At 39.9% G+C, this 19440-nt stretch overlaps 1 protein-coding gene across 2 annotated transcripts in view; it reads right to left on the reverse strand.

Annotated features, from left to right (window-relative positions):
• CRB1 (crumbs cell polarity complex component 1) overlaps nucleotides 1-19440 on the reverse strand; it is a 280936-nt gene that overhangs the window by 139414 nt on the left and 122082 nt on the right. For both annotated transcript variants that reach the window (XM_067020765.1, XM_067020771.1), the window contains one exon: nucleotides 12363-12944. In XM_067020765.1, the coding sequence (XP_066876866.1) occupies nucleotides 12363-12944 (582 nt within the window). The remainder of the gene's footprint in view (nucleotides 1-12362; nucleotides 12945-19440) is intronic.

Consider the following 19440-nt stretch of genomic DNA (forward strand, 5'->3'; position numbering starts at 1 on the left):
AAAGCACGGCTCTTTTCTTGTCAGCCCTAAGGGCAGGTGGAGAGTGGCAGTGCCTTCCTGTTCTGCCTTGTCTAGTGACCCTTCCTAGAGTGCTGGTCTACTGTGGAAATTCTCTTCCGCCTTCCCTACTCTAACCAGCTCGCCCTCCATTCTTCTCCAGCCATTTTTCTCTCAACCCGTCTCTGTGCTATCCCTCCAAACTTCATCCCATCTGAAATGTCATAACATGTACAAAGATGTTACTAGATTTTAAAGTCTTACTTTCCTAAGTCAATAGGCATGACTTCCTTAATCTGCTGCCCATATTTCACATGTGTGTAGATATATATTTTTAATGTGTAAAATGAGAAAATCTATACCAAGTTTAAACTGGAGTAACCTGTTTCAGGGTCTCCAAGATGCTATGTTTGAAAAAAAACACTACTTTTCTGAGTGGCTTATATCTTGCTTAATTTTTTAAGTTTCTTGGGAAGATTATAGGAAAATTATGAAGTTCACATTTTATGTTAAATATGCCAGTATTATACATTTCACCCTTCGGTAATTACAATCTTTTAATCATAAACATCTTTCTTATGTTTCTCTTTATTAGGATAATTGTTATTCCTGAGTACTTGAAATGTTATAGTATTAACAATTTCTTAAATCCTTTATTTTATGATATGGCAGTTTCAGAAATTATATTCTTGCCTAGAAATATCATAATATTCCAGTTTTAAGTCATAAATAGAGTGCAGAGATTATGACCTCAGTTAACCCATTCCTGAGTATGATTCTAATATATTCAAAAAGAAAGCAGTTCAGGTATAAGAAAATGATACCTGTAAAAATTATTGGTCAACAATGATAATAGTGGGGAACGTTAACATTCCACTTACACCAATGGACAGATCATCCAGACAGAAAATTAATAAGGAAACACAAGTCTCAAATGACATATTAGAACAGACAGACTTCATTGATATTTATAGGACATTCCATCTGAAAGCAGCAGAACACACTTTCTTTTCAAGTGCACATGGAATATTCTCCAGGATAGATCATATCTTGGGTCACAAATCAAGCCTCAGTAAATTTAAGAAAACTGAAATCATATCAAGCACCTTTTCCAACCACAACACTATGAGATTAGAAATCAATTACAGGAAAAAAAAAAACTGTAAAAAACACAAACACATGGAGGCCAAACAATATGCTACTAAATAACCAATGGATCACCAAAGAAATCAAAAAATACCTAGAAACAAATGACGGTGAAAACACAATGACCCAAAACCTATGTGATGCAGCAAATGCAGTTCTAAGAGGGAAGTTTATAGCAATATAATCCTATGTCAAGAAACAAGAAACATCTCAAATAAACAACCTAACCTTACACCTAAAGCAACTAGAGAAAGAAGAACAAACACAACCTAAAGTTAGTAGAAGGAAAGAAATCATAAAGATCAGAGCAGAAATAAATGAAATAGAAATGAAGAAAACAATAGCAAAGATTAATGAAACTAAAAGCTGTTACTTTGAGAAGATAAACAAAATTGATAAACCTTTAGCCAGACTCATCAAGAAAAAAAGGGAGAGGACTCAAATCAATAAAGTTAGAAATGAAAAAGGAAAAGTTACAACTGACACCACACAAAAACAAAGGATCATAAGAGACTACTACAAGGAACTATATGCCAATAAAATGGAAAACTTGGAAGAAATGGACAAATTCTTAGAAAGGCACAACCTTCCAAGGCTGAACCAGGAAGAAATAGAAAATATGAACAGACCAATCACAAGTAATGAAATTGAAACTGTGATTTAAAAACTTGCAGCAAGCAAAAGTCCAGGACCAGATGGCTTCACAGGTGAATTCTATCAAACATTTAAAGAAGAGCTAACACCTATCCTTCTTAAACTCTTCCAAAAAATTGCTGAGGGAGGAACATACCCAAGCTCATTCTATGAGGCCACCATCACCCTGACACCAAAACCAGACAAAGATACCACAATATGAGAAAATTACAGGCCAGTATAACTGATGAACATAGACATAAAAATCCTCAACAAAATACTAGCAAACAGAATCCAACAACACATTAAAAGGATCATACACCATGATCAAGTGGGATTTTTCCCAGGGATGCAAGGATTCTTCAATATATGCAAATCAATCAATATGATACACCATATTAAGAAACTGAAGAATAAAAACCAAATGATCATCTCAGTAGATGCAGAAAAAGCTTCTGACAAAGTTCAACACCCATTCATGATAAAAACTCTCCAGAAATTGGGCATAGAGGGAAACTGCCCCAACATAATTAAGGCCGTATATGATAAGCCCACAGCAAACATCATTCTCAATGGTGAAAAACTGAAAGCATTTCCTCTAAGATCAGGAACAAGATACAATGATGTCCACTCTTGTCACTATTATTCAATATAGTTTTGGAAGTCCTAGCCATGACAACCAGAGAAGAAAAGGTAATAAAAGGAATCCAGATTGGAAAAGGAGAAGTAAAACTGTCACTGTTTGTACATATGATACTATACATAGAAAATTCTAATCATAACACCAGGAAAGTTCTAGAGCTAACCAATGAATTTGGTAAAGTTGCAAGATACAAAATTAATGCACAGAAAATCTCTTGCATTCCTATACACTAACAACAAAAGATCAGAAAGAGAAATTAAGCAAACACTCCCATTTACCATTGCAACAAAAAGAACAAAATACCTGGTAATAAACCTACCTAGGGAGGCAAAAGACCTGTACTCAGAAAACTATAAGATACTGATGAAAGAAATCAAAGACAACACAAACAGATGGAGAGATATACCATGTTCTTGGATTGGAAGAATCAACATTGTGAAAATGACTATACTACCCAAAGCAATGTACAGATTCAATGCAATCCCTATCAAATTACCATTGGCATTTTTCACAGAATTGGAACAAAAAATTTTACAATTTGTATGGGAACACAAAGGACTCCAAATAGCCAAAGCAATCTTGAGAAAGAAAAACGTAACTGGAGGAATCGAGCTCCCTGACTTCAGACTAAACTACAAAGCTACAGTAATCAAGACACTATGGTATTGGCACAAAAACAGAAATATAGGTCAATGGAACAGGATAGAAAGCCCAGAGAGAAACCCATGAAGCTATTGTCACCTAATCTATGACAAAGGAGGCAAGACTATACAATGAAGGAAAGACAGTCTCTTCAATACATGGTGCTGGGAAAACTGGACAGCTACATGCAAAAGAATGAAATTAGAATGCTCCCTACACCATACAGAAAAATAAACTCAAAATGGATTAAAGACCTAAACGTAAGGCCGGACACCCTGAAACACTTAGAGGAAAACATAGGCAGAACACTCTTTGACATAAATCGCAGCAAGATCTTTTTTGACACACCCCCTAAAGGAATGAAAATAAAGACAAAAATAAAGAAATGGGACCTAATTAAACTTAAAAGCTTTTGCACAGCAAAGGAAACCATAAACAAGAACAAAAGACAATCCTCAGAACGGGAGAAAATATTTGCAAATGAAACAACTGACAAGGAATTAATCTCCAAAATATACAAACAGCTCAAGCAGCTGAATATCAAAAATACAAACAACCCAATCAAAAAATGGGCAGAAGACCGAAATAGACATTTCTCCAAAGAAGACATACAGATGGCCAAGAGGCACATGAAAAGATGCTCAACATCACAAGTTATTAGAGAAATATAAACAGCAATGGTACTAGTAGCAATATTGAAGATGTTAAAATAGTGACAACCAGCATATGCATAGACTTAAATAGTTTATGAAAAACTTTCATTAAGTCATGTCATTCTCACCGGGACCCTGAGGTTAGGTGATATTATTATGCCTATATGTTAAAATGAGGAAACAGAAGCTCAGGACTCTTGTTATTTATCAATACCAAACCACTAGAGAACATCAAAGCTGGGCCTGGAATCCCTGTCTCCTGCTAATTCCTCATATTACAGGTTAGCATCATGTATGACCACATCTCCTCCTCACTCAGCGCTGCGCACCCTGCTCGTAGCTGGGAAGGCACTAAGAGGAGGAGGCGGAGAGAGACGGAGTTTAGGACGGAGCACGTCATGCATAACTGCTGCCTAAACCACAAGCCAGTCGTCAGAGCCAACGCGACGGGAGAGACACCACCCCTTTCTGAAACATCTCTGCAGCCCTCCCCCCGTGCGTTCAGCTCACTGCTCTTCAAACAACAGTAATAACCAGTGCAGCCAGAGGACACAAGTCTCAGCTCTGCATCCTGGAAGCGGTGCCTCCCGGCTCTGCTCATGGCCCACTTTTTCTCTGGAGCGTTTCCTGACCCTGAGCGGCATCTTCCTTTGTGCTTCCTCTGCACTCGGTTCAGAGAGAGATTGTAATTTTTGTTTACACTCCTCCTCCCTGAATAAATTTTGCCTTGGTCATCTTTATATTTCCATGGTCCGGCACAGTGTCCAGTGCCTTGCAAGGCTGTGATAAATATTTGCTGAGCAAATAGCATTTGTTATTTTGTGCACTCATTCAACAAACATTTGTCAAAAGCCAGAAACTACATTTCATCATAAAAACTATTTCAAATGGCTCTAGTCCTGAGCAAAGGCCTGAACAGTGTTTAACTGCCTTTAACGTGACACCACCAAAAGTTGGTCAATTTAATAATTAAGAGCGTATAGAAGAACAATGATTTTCCTTTGATAAAATAAAGATACAGCCTGTGAAATTCAGAATTTCTCTTTAGGCTGTTATACATTATTTTCCTTTGAGGTCTGAAAGATCATTGTTATGGGTATATTACATGGTGAGTAAAATTTGAGATATCTAGGTAGGTGCTCACAGAATCAATATTTAAGTGTTATTTAAACTGGTGTCATATATTGAGTATGTTTATATAAATATGGACTATTTATCAAAAATTATTCCCGGTAAATTGATGTAAGTTCATCAAGTTTTATGTCTTAATTTTATAATCAGGATTATACTTTCAGTAAAAAAACTTTCAAGAGTAACGATAATATTATTTCTCATGAAATAAGCTTATATTTTATAATATATAATACTTTTATTTTTCCCAGATTATTTTCATGACCATTAAACTACCCACTTGATTCATCACAGATGCTTCAAAGTGTTTTAGCTGATCAAAACTACATCTAGGCATGATGGAACATCAAGAATAGGTTCTAATCTCCACACTGACTGAAATTCAAAATATGCCTTTAATAAATGCCACTGTAATTGCAGTGTCAGAGTTAGGTACCTCTTAGAATCAGAATGGGTGAGGACTACTGGAGAAAGCTCAGAGAAGACCATGAATTATCAAAAAAAAAAAAAAGCTCTGATAGGAAATTTTAAATGAGTAACCGTCATGTGATGCAGAGAAGCAGGGTAAGTTTCAGGTGTGGATGTGAGAGACGCTGCATGACGATACGGTTGATCTACACTTCTAAGGAAGCCTGCAGGGTTGCTAGAAATAGTGTGGGATACACCTGTGCTGAATAATCTGCACATCCCGCCAGAGGGCAGAAGAGAGCAGGCCGGGGAAGCTGTGCTCTCATTTCGTTTGCGTGATCCGTGATCCTTCAGTGTTCATTTATGTCCTAAATTTTAAAGGAAAAAAGGTGCTATTGTGATACTTCTCTTTCACTCTTTGCTCTCAAATAATAGTCCATTTACTTGGATTATTGTATTACTCTCCATGGGGCACCCTAATTCTACCTTAACCTCTCCCTTCAGCATATCCTCAACATAATAAGCAAAGACATTTTGTTAAAATGCAAGTCAAGGGACTTCCCTGGTGGTCCAGTGGTAGAGAGGCCGCCTTACAATGCAGGGGACGGGGGTGCGATCCCTGGTTGGGGGACTAGTATCTTGGTGAACTAGGATACCATATGCTATGGGGCAACTATGCCCATGTGCCACAACTACTGAGCCTGTGTGCCTCAACTAGAGCCTGTGAGCCACAAACTACAGGGTCCACGCACTCTGGAACCCGTGCACCACAAGTACAGAGCCCACACGCTCTGGAGCCTGCGTGCCACGTCTAGAGAGAAGCCCCTGCACCGCAACTAGAGAGAAGCCCGTGCACCACAACGAAAGATCCTGCATGCCTCAACGAAGACCCTACGTGTTGCAACTAAGACCTAACGCAGCCAAAAATAAATTAAATAAATAAATAACATGCGAGTCAAACCATTTCATTCTTCTGCTCAAAACTCTCCAACAAGTTTGGGATTAACATATACTCACTATTACGTATAAAACAGATAAACAACAAGGACCTATTGTATAGCACAGGGAACTATATTCAGTATCTTATAATAACCTATAATGGTAAAGAAACCAATTCACTTTCTTGTACACCTGAACCTAACACAACATTGTAAATCAACTATACTTCAACAAACATTAAAAAAAAAAAAGAACTCTCCAATAACTTCCCATCTCACGTAGAGGAAGAGCCAAAGTCATTACCGTGACCTGTAAGTCATGGAACTAAGGAACTAAGACCTGTAAGTCTCAATAATCTGAACCTATTATGTCTCCTCCTTGTTCATTCCACTCCAATCACATAGATCTCATTGCTGCTTCTCCAACATTCCAAGGACTCTGCCTCAGGGCCTTTGCATCTGCTGTTCCTCTTCCAGGGGTGCTATTCCACAAGGCATTTGCCCGACTCCCCTTCCTCACCTCCCTAGAACGTTATTCTCCTGTCAGCTTCTCAGTGAGGCCTTCCCTGGTCATTCTACCTAAAGTTTAATCCCTAATTCCCTCTTTTTTTGTTTTACATTTTTCCACTGAGTTTATCACCACCGACCCTACTACATATTTTTACCTACCTATTACTTATTTTATACATGTCTATCTCTTCCTTCTTGAATGTAAGGGGACTTTTTCATCACTTTTCTTATTATATTTACAGAAACAAAACAATGCCTGACACATTGCAGGGACTCAATATATACATATGTGCTTGTTCACTAAATTAATGACTGAATGAATTCAACAAATACTTATTTTTACCCATCTCACTTATCTGGAACTGTTTCCAGTAATAAATAGTATATATACATATGTATACACTGTATATATAAAATAAATATATAAGTATGTAAAATAAAATATATAAAATAAAATATAAATATATTAAAATACACACATAACTACTTTGTGTTGACTCTTTTTCCTCGTCTCATAAAGTGTGTGAAATAAGAATCAAGGGTGCCACATGAGAATCCACGTAACTGTCTACACCGGTGGTTCTCAAAGTGTGGTTCCCAAACTAGCAGCATCAGCACCGCCTGGGAACTTGCTAGAAATGCAGTTCTTGGACCCCACCTCAGATCTGTTGAATCGGAAACTGTACTTTAATAGTGAGTCTGTCGCATGCTAAAGTTTGAGAACCACTGGCAGAGATTATAAATGCATTAAGCTGGAAATGGCGATTGAACTTTTAACGCGTTCTCATTTTCGTATTCGGGATTTCAAGTTTATTGTTGGTAAAGTAAGTGCGGAAATATTCCGGCTTTGGTAAATGTCAGCGAGTCTTCTTCCTGGGGATGGTACACCTCCTCTTCCCTTACAGGCCTATACCCCTCTTCCAGGCCTGGTCCTAATGTCTTACACCTGGTCTTGCAATGGCTTTCTACCTAGTCTCCGTGTGCTAACTGGTCTCCGTATACTAAGACATTTTCTTGAATATAAAGTGAATTTCTTCATATATTTTTGTTTCTGAAATAGAGATGGATCGTACAGTCGGTAAGTACATTTATTTATTTATTTATTTTTTGCAGTACGCGGGCCTCTCACTGCTGTGGCCTCTCCCGTTGCAGAGCACAGGCTCCGGACGCGCAGGCGCAGTGGCCACGGCTCACGGGCCCGGCCGCTCTGCGGCACGTGGGATCTTCCCGGACCGGGGCACGAACCCATGTCCCCTGCATCCGCAGGCGGATTCTCAACCACTGCGCCACCAGGGAAGCCCGGTAAGTACATTTAATATAGTGTTTTTTCTTATTTCCCAAAAGATTATTTTTATACCAAAGATCTGTTTTACAATTGAGGAACTAAGATAGTTTCCTGTACTGTTTTGCTTCACCGTGCATCCAACTGGCCTTCCCCCCGGCCCTCCTGTAGCTCTATTTTTCTCACGCTGCAGGCGTTTTAACGTGCAAAATGTTCATTAGTCAATCGGGCTAATTCTAACGAAGACTTCAATGACAGAATGATCCATTGCAAGCGCTTGAACTAAAAGCAGTCACATGCTCAAAGGTAATATTCTTTTCATTAAAAAAAAAAGTTGGCCGCTGTTCGCTTTCAGCTGAAACGGAGTTTCTGCTAACGCAGCGCAGATTCCCGCCAGCGCCTCGAGCGCCTCTCGGAGCCGGCCCGCTGCTGTAGCTCGTGAACCCCCCGCAGGAGGGCGCAGAGCCGGAGGAGCCCCGCAGGGTGAACCCCCTCTCCGAGTGCTACCACTCTTTCCTCTCCTGCCTCCCTGTGTTTGAAAATTTATTGCGTTTTCTGGCTGTGCTTCCCAGCGGAACGCGGGCTTTTTCCTGTAAGCCGGGTTCTTCGTGCATAAATCACTCTAAATTTGGACACGGCCCGCGACAGCTCAGGCCTGCGATATAGTATCCGGGATGCGTCAGGAGGGCCGGGGCGAGCCGGAGCCTCCGCGAACCGGTGCTGAGGGCCGAGGGCTTTCTTCCGTCCTTTTCAGCTCCAGCTCTTCCCCTGATTCTATAGACCTTCTTTGGGTTTCTCATTAATTGGCCTGAGCTGCCATGAACACTGGCAACCACAGGACAGCGCCCAAAAAACAAGCTTCCTTGAGGGTCTAAAGGTTGGGACTGTGCGAGAAAATTTTCCAATTAGGTTCACATAAACTTAACTTCTGGCTCCCAGCCTGGCTGTGCATTAGAACCATCAGCTAAATGTGGTTCTCGGGAGGCAGAGACGAGCACCTCTGGCCCAGAGCTCCGTGGGGAGTTGCTCCCGCGCAGGCAGGCAGGCAGTTAGGCCTGAGAACCCCCGAGGAGGTCCCCGAAGCCGGCGACCTCCCTGTGCGAGGAGGAGACCGGTGATCAAGCCTAGACCACACCTTTTTTCCCTCTGAACAAGCCTACCCCGCTGATAATGGACCGGGCCCTTACTGCCTTCTGAGTCGTTCACCGGAATGCTGTTGGCAGGGAAGTCGTATACATGTCCCTTGAAAAGCTGAAATAATAAAATGTAGCTGATTTCTTGGAAAACAAAAGGAGAACATATTTAAATAGGGAACGACACTTTTATATCAGGGTTTGGGCAAGGGCCGTGTCCTCATTGTGGACTTTGCGTGTTTTAGTGAGGAAAAGGCCCAGCAGGGATACGATGCAGCCACAGGATACATTAATTTATTGCACAGTGAAATGCCTTAGGATGGAGCTTTACTACATTTCACATTTGGGACACACCTTTGACATCTTTTATGCCTAAATTTAAACCACTTAGAAGATTGATTACAATCCAATTAAATTAAAATGTAAACGTAAAAACACGTAGACTGTAAAACATAATTTTTCAAGCTGTGCTTCTTCAATTATAAGACTGTTTCAGAAAACTGTAGTTAAAATGGCTGAAACATTTGATCTCACATCTGTTCCTTTTAGTCACCATTCAGGATACTGTATTAGGAGCAGGAAACCGAAGATATTATCTTAATAAACTATAGTGGTTTTTAAATGTGACCTTTATAAACAGAAGCAATCCCAAACCAGCCCTACAAAAATTTACTTCTCATTTTTATTCAAAAATTAATAAAATTGATTTTGGTGGTGAGCACACTGTAGTGTATACAGAAGTAGAAATATAATGCTGTTTGTATGAAACATATAATGTTACAACTCAACGGCACCTCAATAAAAAAGAATTTTAAAACTTAATAATTGAAATCAATTGCTATAACTCAATTAAAAGAATGGATATGATAGTATGGCATGTGAACAAGGGGTTTTTTCATGTAGAAGTACTGTTTTTTTTGTTTGTTTGTTTTGTTTTTTTTGTGTGTGATATGCGGGCCTCTCACTGCTGCGGCCTCTCCCGTTGCGAAGCACAGGCTCCGGACGCGCAGGCTCAGCGGCCACGGCTCACGGGCCCAGCCGCTCCGCGGCACGTGGGATCTTCCCGGACCGGGGCACGAACCCGTGTCCCCTGCATCGGCAGGCGGACTCCCAACCACTGCGCCACCAGGGAAGCCCAGAAGTACTGTTTTATAAGCTCCTTTAGTATGCCCCATAACTTTTAGCATAGTATTGGTAATTCAAAGGCACTCAACAAAATAATTTTCCACTTGACACAAGCATTCTACCATCATACAGTATACATAAAGTAAAAGAGAAAGTAAAATCTAGTTTAATATCTATTTATTATACATCAGTTTCATTACTAGGAAGGGTGCCCAGAAAGATAAGGAAGAATTAATTAGAAAAATTCACTACCAGTTTATTAAGCCACCCCTATTCACTGTGCAGAGTACTTACTCTTTTTAATTCACTAACTTAATATAATAAGTACCCCCAAAGTACTGATGAATTAAAGAACAAATATAAGAAATGACTTCTTTCAAAACTAACACTTTAGTGGGAGGAGACGAAAACACAGATATCTGAAGAAGAGGACAGAATACAGGAAGCTCTTTAATAGAGGTGCAAACTACTATGGAAGTAGTAAATAATCATAATTACTACATAGCTCCTAGTAAGTCAGAAGTACTTCTTGAGCTGGGTGGTGAACTGAGGATTGAAAGTAAAGAAGAACTTCACAGAGCAGATATGGTGAATCGAGGAAGGGCCTTCCAGAAGGATGGAAGCCACTAGAATAAAGAGTGAAGATGCCTTGAGGAAATAGAACGCTTTGGTGGAATGGTGGGTGGAGATATGACCAATAAGTAAGGGAGAAATTATGTAGAGTTTTTGGTGAGACATTAAAATTGGTCTCTATGTAGTGGGGAGCTCTCAAGGCCCTTGAGAAGGGAACAGCACAGCAGGTCTGTTTTAGAAGGATTGTTTTGGAGGCATTGTTCAGAACCAGTTGGGGAAGGTAGAGTCTGGAGAATGTACTGTGCTTCACACGAGAGATCTGACGGCATGAGGCAAGGCGCTGGTAACAGAGAGGAGGAGCTCAATTTGGGAGACCTCCTGGGTGTCCAGACAACAGGATGTGAAGATTAGCTGTAGGTGAAGGTCAAGGGAGAGGGAGCAAATTTTATATCAGAGCCACTAGGGATATGGCTACTTTGTAAAATAGACATTTCTAGAATCTGTCATATTAGCAAAATGATCCTGGGGGGTTCTGGTACACATTTTGAAGGGGAATATTTTTAAAATAATGATATTGCCTAGCAAACTTGGAAGAAGAATGACAAGACCAAGAAGTAAGTGTGAAAGGGTTGGGAAAAGGCAAGTTGAAAGCCAAGTACCCCAGGAGGCTACAAAAGTGGCACGAACTAAGGGAAACAGAGGCATAACAGGAGAAAGATGTCACAGAGCTAGTAGTGAGGAAGCCCGGGAAAGTGATGTGCAGAAGCTGAACGGACGTGAGGAAGCAAAGGCCGCTTTACAGTAGATGGAAAATCCACGGAGCAAAAGGGTGGAAGGAAGGAGGCTGGCATGCAAAGCGGGCCCAATGGGCAGCTGGCTCGGGAGGATGGCGGGAGGGGGAGGAATGGAGGCTGAACGTGAGGGTAATGAACAGCACGCAGCCCGGGAATGAACGAGCCGCTCGTGACGCTATTGTTACATCAACATCAGCAGAAACTTTGTGAATAGGTACGAGGAACTACTACTTGCTATTTCCAAGAGACTCAACAAGAAGTGACTTCTTTACGAGTAAACCCGTGACTTAGCTCATCCACCGGGCTCCACCAGCCTTGCTAACCTTGGTGTGTTTATCACACTTCGACACTAGAAGCCCATCTACCCGTATCCATCCCGTGGCCTGCCCCCCCAGGCTGCGGTGGCAGGAGAGGGCACATGGTAGCTTAGCTGGGACAGAGGGCATCTGCTCTGCCCGGGAGCCTGTACTGCCCTGACCCGGAAGGCTAGGTCCTGCAGAGCCCACGAATTCTAGGCTAAATCTATGTTCTAAACAACGTAGGACTCCATTTAAAACAGCGACAGTGACAGTACACAAATGCCTAAGCTCAGTGGATGTTTAGTGGTTTAGGAAGCCTTCTATCTGTTGATGAGCTCCTGTCAAGGCCATGTTCATAAGCAGTTGGATGGGACATACTAGGTCACGTGTGCTTCTGTCACATTAAAGGGGACTGCTAATTACATCATCTGGGATTCGAGTGGAAGCACACTTACCAGAGTAATCGTGGGGACAGAGGCAAGTGTACCGTCCTATCTCGTTGCGGCACGTGGCCTCGTTCTTGCAGGGGTCCGACACACACTCGTCCACTTCCAAGTCGCAGTGCCTGCCTTGAAAGCCCGGGACACAGAAGCAGGCGTAGCCACTGATTCCGTCCTGGCACACAGCGCCGTTGTGGCAGGGGCTGGACGCACACTCATCACGGTCCAGCTCACAGAATGTTCCGGCATATCCGTCAGGGCAGACGCACACAGGGTGCGCGGGGTCCTGAAGGCAAAAGCCTCCGTGTTGGCAGGAGTTGGTGCCACAGGGAGCAATGGCCACGTCACAGGTGGCCCCACTGTACCCAGGAGGACATCTGCACAGGAACCTCCTCGCTCCTGGGACGCTCACACAAGTGGCATTTCCGGGACAGGGGCTGGAGAAGCAAGGGTCTTCCTCATGGTCACAGTCTTGGTCCAAATTAATGGCCGTGCCTGAACAACGGCAACTGCCGTCTTTTGAAAAATCCTTGCATGTCGAATTGTTTTGGCAAGAATTTGAGAGGCACTTGGTGTCATTTTTATTGCAAAAGGAATCTACAAGGAAATAAAAAAAATATCAGGATGAAGCTTACAAATAAATGGTGGACAATAAATTAAACAAGTTCCTTCTTTCTGCTCTTCATGCATCACAGAGAAACTCAATGAAATACAAAACTGACTGCATTCTGGTGATGAATTTGTCAAATGATGTCTAACAATGACTTTTGTCATTAATGATGATGTCATTTTTTTTTTTCATATAGCTGCTGATAAGAAACAAAAATGGCTGGTTTCAGATTCTTTTGCTTCTCCTGCATTTTCCTTTCTCACGTATAAGTGCTGTTGAGCAATGGGGTGAATTGTTAAATTGTCCCATAAATCCCAAATTTTGAAATTCACATCCTCTCATGGAGAATTTTGGGGGTTATACTGGGAGATGAGCTACAAAATTGTCTCTGAATATACGAACTGAAACTAATATTTGAATGAATACTGTACTTTGGCTTATGACTGTTTATCACAATCACCATTTATGCTCTAAAAAGAAAAGCATAGAAAAGTGAAAATATAAAAATAAAGGAAAATACCAACTATTTGTGGACGGTCTACTCTCTGTACCAAGCATGTCAGGTGTTTCACAGACATTATTTATAATCCTCACAGCAACACAATATTGTGTGCATCTTACAGATGACAGATTAAGTCCCACCGCAAGGAAGCAGATGTTGTAAAGTTTATGGACTTCCAATTTTCTGAAAGCTTCTCTATTCTAGGGATACATTTTAAAAATTCTAATTGGAATGATAACCTGCAAGAAAGCAAAAATTCTATGATTCTTTTCCAAATTCATTGGCTACCTGCATGTGTACAAAGCTTCCCGGAATCTACACACATTATGATCACAGAGAATCGTTATGATTTGGCAACTCAATTGCATCAGCTCACAAAACACTGTCTTTTGCATGTGGATTTACCTAATGCATCATTCTCTAATTTTTACTTCCTGTCTCACAATATTACTCACTAATATAATAGTGGGTAAGAGTACAGGCTTATAATTTGAAAAAGTACAAAATGAATAGTTTGCTCTTATGAGACATAAATCAACTAGTGTCAGAAGAAAATAGCATGTAAACTTTGGTAAATATGTATAATGATAAATCTCTTCCTGCAGAAAGTTTTTTTTTTTTAACATCCTTATTGGAGTATAATTGCTTTACAATTTTGTGTTAGATTCTGCTGTATAACAAAGTGAATCAGCTATATGTACACATATATCCCCATATCCTCTCCCTCTTGCGTCTCCCTCCTACCCTCCCTATCCCACCCCTCTAGGTGGTCACAAAGCACCAAGCTGATCTCCCTGTGCCATGTGGCTGCTTCCCACTAGCTATCTATTTTACATTTGTTAGTGTATATATGTCCATGCCACTCTCTCACTTCGTCCCACCTTACCCTTCCCCCTCCCCGTGTCCTCAAGTCCATTCCCTACGTCTGCATCTTCATTTCTGTCCCAACCCTAGGTTCTTCAGAAACTTTTTTTTAGATTCCACATATGTGTTAGCATATGGTATTTGTTTTTCTCTTTCTGACTTACTGCACTCTGAATGACAGACTCTAGGTCCATCCACCTCACTACAAATAACTCAGTTTCGTTTCTTTTCATGGCTGAGTAATATTCCATTGTATATATGTGCCACATCTTCTTTATCCATTCATCTGATGATGGACACTTAGGTTGCTTCCATGTCCTAGCTATTGTAAATAGTGCTGCAATGAACATTGTGGTACATGACTCTTTTTAAATTATGGTTTTCTCAGGGTATATGCCCAGGAGTGGGATTGCTGGGTCACATAGCAGTTCTACTTTTAGTTTTTTAAGGAGCCTCCATACTGTTCTCCATAGTGGCTGTATCAATTTACATTCCCACCAACAGTGCAAGAGGGTTCCCTTTTCTCCACACCCTCTCCAGCATTTATCGTTTGTAGATTTTTTGATGATGGCCGTTCTGACTGGTGTGAGGTGATACCTCATTGTAGTTTTGATTTGCATTTCTCTAATGATTAGTGATGTTGAGCATCCTTTCATGTGTTTGTTGGCCATCTGTATATCTTCTTTGGAGAAGTATCTGTTTAGGTCATCTGCCCATTTTTTGATTGGGTTGTTTGTTTTTTTTGTTATTGAGCTGCATGAGCTGCTTGTACATTTTGGAGATTAATCCTTTGTCAGTTGCTTCATTGGCAACTATTTTCTCCCATTCTGAGGGTTGTCTTTTGGTCTTGTTTATGGTTTCCTTTGCTGTGCAAAAGCTTTTAAGTTTCATTAGGTCCCATTTGTTTCTTTTTGTTCTTATTTCCATTTCTCTAGGAGGTGGGTCAGAAAGGATCTGGCTGTGATTTATGTCAAAGAGTGTTCTGCCTGTGTTTTCCTCTAAGAGTTTGATAGTGTCTGGCCTTACATTTAGGTCTTTAATCCATTTTGAATTCAGAGAAGTTGTTCTTTGTAATGTGGTCTGGCCACTAAGTGGGTGATGAGAAGATGGAGAAGATGATGATTGACTGGTTCATCACACAAGAGTGAGAAGATTTTCACAATTATCTTCCGTGGAGCCTTTCTGGCAGCCGACAGTTTTCCTCCAGTGCCTGAGCACAGAAGGTTAACATATGCTTATATGTTATCAGGAGGGTTGATCTGAGAGCAAACCTTTTCTAGTCCCTATGGAAAAACTCAACTAGTCATCCTTTCATCCTTTTACTATAGTTTTTTTGTTTTTTTCAGGTACTGGCTTTCCAATCACATCTTCAAATGTATGCCTGGCTTCTAGTTGTTCGCGTCTTAGCTACAGTGTCACTTCCTGAGAAAAGCTTTCTCTGAACTCCTTTTCTAAACCTTTATTGTTTTGCTTTCTAATACATGTGAAATGTTCTTATTTCTTTGTGTATATGTTTGTTTTCTGTTTTCCTCTTTACAAGCTTAGCTCCATGGAGGAAAGGGGAAGACCTTGTCTCTGGTATTTCCTGGGTCTATAACATTACTTGTCACATTGTAGGTGCTCAGTACATACTTATTGGAAGAAAGGGGAGAAATGTCACCACAGAAACATGGAAGGAAGAGTGCTGTGTGATCACAGGGCCCAGGGCAAATGTACCAGGGAAAACCTCACTGAAGAAAAGGTACTTGAGATGTCTTTTTAAATGAATGCAAGTGAAGGAAGGGTATTATTTTCAGAAGAAAGAAAAGAAACATGAGAGGTACTGGCATTCTCTGCCAAAGGTACGAAAAGTGTGAGGGTGTAGGGCAGAGAACAGGGAGGAAAAATGAAGAGATGTTTAATAGTTCAAAGATTTGGGAGTACTTAAAGTTCTTGTGTCCAAACTGAAAAAAGACAATCCAATATTACAAGTCTGCTCTCTTAACTCCCACCGTCAAAGGCCTATTATGAACTTATGTTTTTGATTTTGTTCTGTTTCGTTTCATTTTGTTAGTGGTAATGGTGACGGTTTTTTCCTTCCTTCAAAAATCAAGTATCTTCATCTAAGCCATGAATTGAAGCATTTGTGTGGAAAAACACACAGCAAAGAAATCAGTATTTATATCCAAGGCCCTTACAGTGCAATTTAAAAAATAAATTTCTAACAACGTTTGTGTAAAACATTTTACCGATGTAAAACTAAGTTTTATAAGGAATAAGTCATTTGCACAGTGTCATAGAGGGGTGGGATTTGAACCTCTGGTTTGTCTGATTCCAAAGTCCATTTCTTTTTACTGCATTATTTTAGAAGTTAGGATAATTTGGATAGAGTTTCCTACTTAACCATGGTGATATTCACATAACTGTTACTTCTACTGCCTTCCAAACCCCATGAAAGACCTAAAGGAATGGCAAATAAGCACAATGAAAAATGCTCAACATCATTGGGGAAACAGAAATTTAAAACAGTGTGACTACACACCCACTTGAACGGCTAAATGACAAAGATTGACAATACCAAATGTTGAGAATGCAGAGAAAATGGAACTCTCCTTCATGCCCTCTTTCGTATAACGGATCCTTTTTGTCTATGTATTAATAATTGTATTAGTCTTTCAAATAATGGACTTTGTAGAGTTTGTTTATACTATCTTTTCTGCCCTATACATTTCCGCTTTTGCCTTATTTTCTTAATTTTTCTTTCTTTGGATTTAACTTGCTGTTTACTTTTTCAGATTTTTTCTAATTTATTAAGTTAAGACAAAAATTTTTTCTCTAAAAACACAGCTTGACTGTGTTTCTTACAATTTCTTTTCATTATATTCAAAATGTTTTCTAATTTCCATTGTGAGTTCTTCTTTGCCCCATGGAAAATCTACAGGAATCAATTAGATCAAGTTTGTTAATTATGTTCTTTAGAGCTTCTAAAGCAGTACTCATTTTTTTCTACTTTTTCTCTCTGTTGAGACTATTGCATTAAAATCTCTCATAGTGATTATAAATTTTCTATTTCTCCTTTTAGTTCTGACAATTTTCACATTGCTTCATTGAACTGAAGCAATGTTCTTATGTTCATAGAAATTCCGAATGGTTACATCATCCTGCTGGTTTGACCCCAGTATATTCACAAAATATCCTTTTTTGTCCTTAATAATGCATCATACCTTAAAAGGCTACTTTTGTCATTATTAATATTGCTATATCAGTTACATACATTGCCGGGGGAAATTCAAAATGGTGTATCCACTTTGGAAAACAGTTTTGAAGTGTCTTATAAATTTAAACATACATTTACCATGTAACCCAGCAATCCCACACCTAGGTATTTCCCCCAAGAGAAATGAAAACATAATGCCCATACAAAAAAAATGCTTGAAATTCTTAACATTATTCATAATGTCCAACAGTGGAAAAAACCCAAATGTTCATCAACTGATAAATAAATGTTAATATATCATATGTTAGACTACTACTGAGGGATATAAAGAAACACATTACGGATCCACAGAATAACATGAAGGAATCGCTGAAGTATTACGCTAAGTGAAAAAGCCAGACCTGCTGTATGATTGCATTTTTATGACATTCCAGAGAAGGCACAACTATAACGCTGGAAGCAGTTCCGTGGTCACCAGGGAATGGAAGTGGCTGAAGTGACTTAATGCAAAGGGGCATAAAGGAATTTTCATGGAAACATTCTGTATGGTGATTGTGCTGATAGTTACTGATCGTATGCATTTGCCACTTAGAAGTGGCGAATTTTATTGTATGTAAATTATACCGAAATAAATCAGACCCCCCCCAATCCTAAAATAATACAGAAAGGAGTAAGTCATCATAAACTTACAAGAGCCAGGACAGAGGTTGAGGAGGTAGACAGCCATAAATACACATACACATACACACTGGAAGTGGGCGAGTAGTACTAGTCTTAGGAAGCCAGAAAGAGCAGACACCATGCCAGCAGTGGGAGAATCCCAGAACCAGGCCGGTTTATGCCACAGAACCCCAGACAGGTTGAGGAATGAGGCGTTCCAGGTACTTCTGAAATGATCGTGCAAGTGGGGCTGAATAAAGGAAGGTTGTCTGGAAAACTCATTGAAAGCAGCCAGATGCTCATATTCCATCTCTCACACCAGGGAACTGCAAGTCTGTTCCTCCCGTGAAGGCAGATTCAGAGACACTGGTGACGCAGGAGTGGCCGGGTCCGGCCTGAAGAGGGAATTAAGTGGACGTCTATACAGAATTGTGAGGCACTCCCCACAGCCTCATTTCCAATTCATTTCTAAAAATGCCAGAAACCAGGCTTATACTCCAAGCAGGAAACAGTTCTTTCTCTTGGCCAGCCTGAGTGAGAATACTTTCAGATACTGATATGGGATGTCGTCCATTGAAATGACCCAGCCTCTCTAGAATAAATCCTAATAAGCTGGCAGACCCTAGAACATAAAGAAAGAGCTTTCAAATAGCTCTTATAATAAGAGCTATATATGAAATGTACATAAGCATACAGGGCATAGTTATCCTTTGATTATACTTTAAATGATACTCTAAAAAATAATGATAAATGAACATTTTTGTATTCACTAATCAACTTAAGAAACAATAGTACTTCCTTATTATATATGAACAGATTGTATGAGATTTCCAGACATTTGAGGAAAACCTCTAACTAAGATCAAACACAAAGACCAAAACACGCATTTAAAAAAAAAAAAAAAAAAAAGTAACTTGGAAGAGGCAAAGACAGTGTAGGGAGAGGACCAAAACTTATGTAAGTTTGAGAATTATTATTTTTAAAGAGTCAAGGAAAGATATAGCAGCAATGAAACGAGTAGAAGGGTTATAAAGATAAACTTCTAGAAAACAAGAGATCTTTGAGATTAAAAATACAAGTAGCAGAAATTTAAAAATTCAGTTGAGTGATTGAAAGTTAATGCTGAGAAAAATCTCCCCCACCTCACCCCCACAAAAGAATTACCAAGAGATTGGAAATAGAAGGTAGAAAAAACAGGGAACTAGAAGATCAGTCAAGGAGGAATTTTGAAATGAGACACCAAAGAAAGCAAGGAGGAGGT

Source organism: Kogia breviceps, chromosome 1 (assembly GCF_026419965.1).
Source record: "Kogia breviceps isolate mKogBre1 chromosome 1, mKogBre1 haplotype 1, whole genome shotgun sequence".
Lineage (NCBI taxonomy): Eukaryota > Metazoa > Chordata > Mammalia > Artiodactyla > Physeteridae > Kogia > Kogia breviceps.